Genomic DNA, 7,092 nt, shown 5'->3' on the forward strand with positions numbered 1-7,092 from the left:
GTGCATTTGTGAATTTGTCTCGAAAACTTGTCATATGACTTTGGTTAATAATCTTGTTAGCTGGTCTGGACTATGCGTGGTTTGGATTATACCAGTCTGGACTATGTATGAACAGTGCTATTTTGTGTTTGAGACAGTGATTAGGATTGCTTTTCAAATATGCCTGCTTTTATATTGAGATATATTAAGTATAAGGTTTGGTTGTACAGAGTGGCTATGAAAAACATTATGTCTCAAACACAAAGAAACATGATGTAAGTCTGTTATCCTTAGTGTTCTGAAAACACTGGATTGTTTAGTGATTGCTCAGAAGTACTAACAGGCAGCTTTTTAAGATCATGACTCATCTGTGTACGCGCTGTTCACACTGCCTACAGAATGCTATACGTACAACCGTCTCCATGGAGACAGTGAAACCTTTGGGGAGACATAGATGAGGCAAATGAAGTAATTAATTAATTTCTCAAACAGTGATGCATAGATCACAGAAATTAGCAAGTAAGGAGTCATCAAGCATCTTCACCTGTAGTACATAGTCAACACTGACACATGAGGAAATATACCGATCTTTGTTTATTTTTACATGTCTGAATATGAAAATTCAAAAGTTTCATACATGTTTATTCTATGAATAAGATGGTACTGATATGTAATTTACAATGAAAGGACAGAGAATAGAGTCACATTGTTCAGTGGGGAGTCACTGAGAAGGATGGTGATGCATCAGTCCTTTACAGCAGGGAAGATGCCACACATATGACTCAGCGTAGTGCTATGACTTCATAACATTCCCCTGTTAATAGATGGTGAGAAGTTCGAAAGCAGTGACATAAGGCTTAAACAGCTTGGAACTGGGTTTACTCTGTGATTTCAATGTGTTGCATAAAAGTAGAGAAGCCAGCACATTCCAATTGGTAGCTGCAATGCAGCGCTGGTCAGCCAGTGGAGAAGCCTGTGAGCTGAAGACTTTGGCACAAGATCCCAACCTGGTGACCAGTCATACCCTGCAAGAAGACAGTTACTTATTAGCAAGATATATTAGCAAGAACAACTTATTATTTATATAATAATTTAACTTTTATGCCATAACTTTTAGGCCACTCTATGCAAACTGTCTGAGTTATTCACATGTTATAGGAGAGAAGAATGGAAGCCTGGACACGCTAAGGCTCTTAGCCTTTTTAACAGGTGTTAAAAAATTTAAAAAGTTTCATCAGAATAAAGCAGAAATGTTATAACTGGCCAGAAGAAAGAGACAGAAATTGAACAAAGACATAAAAGCAGGATTTATATTAGGTCTGTGAGTGGTAAGAGAGAAGCATCACACTTAATTTAGCTGTTCACTGGTGCATGAATCAGTAGGCTATGCATACTTTTATCTGTCACGGATTGGATCAGCTGTTGAGAAGATGAGTGTTCAGATTTAATACATTTGTAAAATAATTAACAATGTAATGACCAAGAGATTTCTGCTTGTTCTTCGTGGACAATTTTGACAATGACAGTAGTGAGCTAATTAGGTAGTGTGCTGTCATGGGAATGAAAATGCTTTGTGATTCTTACTGCAGAGTTTATCTTGGCATTTCTCTGTACCACAGCTACTGCAAGCCAGCCCCACTATATACGGAGGAAAGCCAAACACATTTCCACTGGGACAGAACAGATAAATAATGTTAGTACTATCCCAACAATAACAGCACAATAAAAATAAGCCACATTTATTTAAGACAACTGATTATTGAACATACAGGTCTTCAGTAACTCAACGGCTATTTCAGACTTCTACAGTGACAAAAAAGAAAAATAATTTTGCTTATCTGTTCTGAAAGAACCTGGGGTAACACTTTATTTATTTGTAAAAGTACATTTAGCTAAACATGTATTAAACTAATCTATTGATTTTTCCTAACTCTAAACCTGGCCCTAATTTTAAACTAATAATATAAACTAACCCCCACTGTGCTCCCAACCATAATTCTAACCCTGATCTAAATCCTAAAATTAATACTGTTGACAGTCTGTTGAGTTTCATCAGATAGTTTGCTGACCATTTGAACATCTGTATATAATCTATAGCGGCCTATAGGCGACTATCCAAATAAAGACTGAACCTTGTAACCACTGAGCTTTAGAATAAGTACTCTCAGAAATGAACCAAAGCTTTTTTTCACTAAAAATATAGGTAACGATCCCAATTGCCTATATTTAATTTGATTGAATGTAAATGTGTGTCATATATAAATTCAGAGTATAAAATCTTTAGTGGTTCACTTACGCATCACCATAATCACACACAAAAATAGTCGACTCTGGATGACTGGAGAAGTTGTCAATCCCTCTAGAACAAACATGAACAGCACAGCCAACCTTATAGCTTGTTGCCCACATCAGCTGAAACACACAAATCACATTCAAACCAATAAGAAATGCCATCTGTCAATGTTTAGTTCAACAGAATTCTCAAAACCTTCACAAATGCATTTAAGGTGACCATATACAGTTTAACACAGGTCCAAGATGCCATCAGACATTTTTAAAGTTGCTCCAACACTCTAAAGCTAACCTGTGTGTAGTGGCCGCAGACCCTGGCACAGCTGTGGTTTCGGTGTGTGTAGTCGGCACCCTCTTTGTTCCAGCTATGGACAGCTGACTCCACTGTGAAAGCTGAGTATGGAGTGCCCAGCCAGATGTTCTCCCCGACCCGCCCGAACTCAGGGTGGACGTGACCCACCCGCTGCAGCACAGGACTATGGGAAGCCTTGCAATGTCTGGCCCAAGAACGGGCACCTCTTGCCAGTGTATCATCCCAGGTCTGAATATAAACACAGACACAGAGCATGGTCAAACTGTAAATTACTCTCTAGTTTTACAGAGCTGTGAAAAAGACAGAGACCTTAATTTATTCAGTATTCATTAATTATCTTAGCCGCTTGTTCTCCTGGTACTGAAAGCTATCCCAGTGCTCTTTGGGCAAAAGGCAGGAATGACAGGTCACCAGTCCATCACAGGGCAGACACACAGATTCACACACACCTAGGGACAGTTTACTATGTCCAATTAGCCTGACGACATGTCTTTGGACTGTGGGAGGAAACTCACACAGACACAGGGAGAACATGCAAACTCCACACCGAAATTACCATGTTGGCCCAGCTGGACAATCGAAAACTGGAGTTTCCAAAACTGGAGTTCAAAAAATGACCAAGCATGCAAGAACCTGAAACAAATCCTCAGGTCTTTCTGTCCATCCTTCCACTGTGAGAAGACAATTCAACGTTATGGGTCTGAACAGATGTGTAGCTGTAAATGCACTGTCCACTTCAGATCCCAAACCTCTGAATCATTTAATGTCTTTGGTTTACTTGGATTATCAGAAACAGAAAATATAACCTGCTTCTAAGGCTGAACATTTTAAGTGTGGAAACATTTTGCTGCAGATTTATTCATAAAAATTGACAGCAAGTCTCCTGAAAAGAAAGAACTGAAACCTCAGTTGTTGAGGCTTCTGTGTAATGTTCTCTTAAATATGTCTTCTGACACTGAAAAATAATTGACTTGCGCTTAATTGATAGCCATTTTGACTGTAAATTAAATAAATTAAAAGGTGATTTCTTGCTTCTACACGGTGCTATATATGAATTCATTTCGTGCTTATTTTGAAAAAGAGTGATTTAGTGTTAGCTTTGTTAAAATGTGACTCAGTTTCAAAAATAATTTCCCAATTTTCAGTCAGGATTCATTCTGAACTTTCCAAACTGTGTGGACCATTTGCAACTCATCTAGTTTCAGGCTATTTCCTGCTATTAAACAGAAATGGCTTTATGATAAGATATCTCCAAGGAGCTGTCTGCTGAATTAAAGCCAAACCCGCCACCAAAGATATTTCTCATCTCACAGTTCTCTTCAGAACTTCCAGCCATATCACCAACTGCACTTTTACGTTAACCTGTACTAAAAAGAGTACAGGTTCAATTAGTAGTGCACTTGGTGACTAAAGTTAAACCCCAACTGAAGAGAGCTCTGACAACTGTTAAACTTTTCAGTGTAGGATGCCTCTCCCTCCAAATCCAGATAAGACATTGTTTTTGAAAAAGATCCATTCTTCCACGCAAGGGTACAATAGAGAAACTTTCCACTGCCCTCCAGAGGAGGAACACACTCTTGTTTTAAAACCTATCCACATTGCCATGACAACTCCAGGGGTCATTTGATGTATTTATAGGCCTCTGGAATATTGGCACAAAGGAATTAACAAGCTATTTTGGCCTGTACTTCACTGTTCATTATGAATGAATGGTTTATTGATATAATTACAGTCAAATGACATATAAGTAGTTCAGCAGACTCCTAAGTATAAACAATGAATCACCTTGCTAGGTGTTACAAATAATGCAAAGAATTTACTGGACATTTACTGAACTCAAGTGTCTACATCATTTCTTATAAAACGATTTCTAATACATCATTTTTAATAGAATACAATACATCATCACAGGCCTGTTAACTTACGTTTGGCACTAACTGTGTTGTCATGTATCTGAATTTTGTGGAAATTTTAAACACATTTGCATGAATTTGATTCACTGCATCACTTATTTTCAGTGCTCCAATAAGGCCACAGTGACGGTCTTCTCGTTTCCACGAAGAGATAGAGATGCTGATCATACCGTATGATAATCACTGATAGACTGAAAAAACACTCACCATCAGGCGCATGTTGGCCGCAGGTGGAGAGGCGCGCGAGCGGTGCGCGTTGTGCGCCTGGACGCACCTACGGATGAAGTCCGGCTCCGTGATGTCCGGCACCACGAGCGCGAGGACCCCTGCCGGACCCGCGAACAGAACCGAGATCCACAGCGCGAGGGAGCCGAGCAGGTCCATGGCGCTGCTGTGTGTGTGTTTGTGTGTGTGTGTGTGCGTGTGTGTGTATGTGTGAGCGGTGCCTGCTGAGTGTGAGGAGTGATGCACCCACTGCACTGATAGAGCGCTGATGAAGAGAAACAAACCCACCCACCACATCACGATCAAGAAGGAAATCTCTCTCTCTCTCTCACTCTCTCTCTCTCTCTCTCTCTCTCTCTCACTCTCTCTCTCTCTCTCTCTCTCAGGCATACACGCCAAAAATATATATTAATGAAGTTCAATACTGATGCCAACAACGCTGTAGTTTGCTTTTTATGTTTATTTTTTATTTATTTATAGGAATCTCACATTAATACAAATGTAAACACAGCCAGAGGAAAACAGACTTAAATTAATGTGAACTGAGCATTCGTTTAGGAGCACTGAGTCACAATGAACACTTTTTTTTTTTAGCTTAAACATCTTTTGGAAGCGTCACTGATGTTGTTGTACACAAAAATCAATAAACACATTGTAGGCTTTATAGAGATAAAATCAAACTCCACTCTTGCTTCATATCTGAAAAATGCACAGGTGTTTTTGGAAGGATATGTAGTATCAGTCAATGAACTGTACACTCCTGAGCCCAGTCCTCAGAGTCATTGAATGTGTCTTAATTACTTGAAGAAACTTTAACCAACTTCTGAGGTTGAACTTTGGAGGTGTGGAAATATATTCCTACAGATTTATTAAAAAACTGAAAGCAAGTCTTATTTAAAGAACAGCAGCTGTAATAAAAGTGAAGAGTGACCACAATGAATACCGAAAAAATGTTTTCTTAAATATGTTTTCTACTTTTTTTGACACTGAAAAATGAATAATTTGTACTTAATAACCATTTTGTCTGTAAATTGAATAAAGGAAATGGTGATTTGTGGCTTCTGCACAGTTCTGTATACAAATTCACTGCATGCTTTTTTGAAAAAGAGTGATTCAGTGTTAGCTTTGTTAAAATGTGACTCAGTTTTAAAAATAATTTCCTGATTCTCAGTCAGGATTCATTCTGAACTTTCTGAACTATGTGGAATATTGCAACTCTTCCAGGCTTAGGCTGTTTTCTGCTATTAAACAGAAATGGTTTCACCATAAGACATCCTTTATTATTATTATTATTAGTGGTTGTGCATTGCTTTGCAACACTGTTGTTATCCGATTTATATTCTTCTTCTTTCTATTTTTCTGCCCCTGACTCGTTCTGCAGTTTTCAAGATATTGACACTGTTCCAACTTCATAATGTTCGGTCTGATCGAGAATGGTGTGCTTGATCCAACGTATGGAGTTTGTAAAATCATTTGAAAGCGGTAAAAACTGCATGCTCATCTTTTGTACTTCTGCTTGACCAGAAAACTTATATGCTGTCTCAGGGCAGGCCTTTCAATTCAATGTTGCACTCATCTGTATGTTTTTTTTTCTCTCTCATAAACTCCAATTCATTTTGACTCCCCCACAAGCCCAATTTTTTCTTTTCCCAACAGCCACCAAACTGCATATCCTCACTCAAGTCAAGTCCCCAAGTTCTAATCTACAGCCACACTGACCCGCACTCCTCTATGTGTGTTTTTTTCGTCCGTCATTGCTCTCATAGATTTCCATTTATTTTCACTGTCAACCTTTGCATGACTGTGATCAAACTTCATGTACTCACTCAGGGCAGGTCCCCAAGCTCTAATCCCTAGCCATGCAGACTTGCACTCCTCTTTGTTGTTTTTCATCCCTTTTTGCTCCCATAGAGTCTTATTCATTTTTCACAGCAGCCATTTGGCAACCCCCCAACTTTTTAGTTTTTAGTTCGCACCCTTCATGCCATTGCAACAGCTTAAAAACACTTTAGCAATCTCCTAGCAACAAGTTTCAGGTTCACTCTGCACTATTATTATTATTATTAATAATAATAATAATAATAATAACAATATCAACAATGATAACAATAACAATAATAATAATAATTATGATAATAATACCACTACTACTGCTACTACTACTACTACTAATAATAATTATTGTGGTTGTTGTTATTATTATTATTATTATTATTATCATTACCTAGTATTCGTGTTACTTTAGCCTTTATCATGATATCAAACTACTCAGAAATACAGAAAAACAAAAGAAAAACTGACTGACTTCATTACCCAAAAACCTTTGCGGCGACGTGTAGTCACGTGTGCTTTGTTTACTGAATAAAACCA

The 7,092-nt window shown here is 38.2% G+C and overlaps 1 protein-coding gene across 1 annotated transcript; it reads right to left on the minus strand.

The window, feature by feature from the left end:
• Nucleotides 1-554: 554 nt before the first annotated feature.
• glipr1b (GLI pathogenesis-related 1b) lies at nucleotides 555-5,003 on the minus strand. Its single transcript, XM_017691186.2, has 5 exons — nucleotides 4,705-5,003; nucleotides 2,564-2,812; nucleotides 2,276-2,391; nucleotides 1,564-1,649; nucleotides 555-1,004 (listed from the first exon to the last, which is right to left on the minus strand). The coding sequence occupies exons 1-5, from the start codon at nucleotides 4,879-4,881 to the stop codon at nucleotides 871-873; spliced, it is 762 nt and encodes a 253-aa protein (XP_017546675.1). The 5' UTR covers nucleotides 4,882-5,003; the 3' UTR covers nucleotides 555-870.
• Between the last annotated feature and the right edge of the window lie 2,089 nt (nucleotides 5,004-7,092).

The sequence above is a fragment of the Pygocentrus nattereri genome, chromosome 7 (genome assembly GCF_015220715.1).
Source record: "Pygocentrus nattereri isolate fPygNat1 chromosome 7, fPygNat1.pri, whole genome shotgun sequence".
NCBI classification, from domain to species: domain Eukaryota; kingdom Metazoa; phylum Chordata; class Actinopteri; order Characiformes; family Serrasalmidae; genus Pygocentrus; species Pygocentrus nattereri.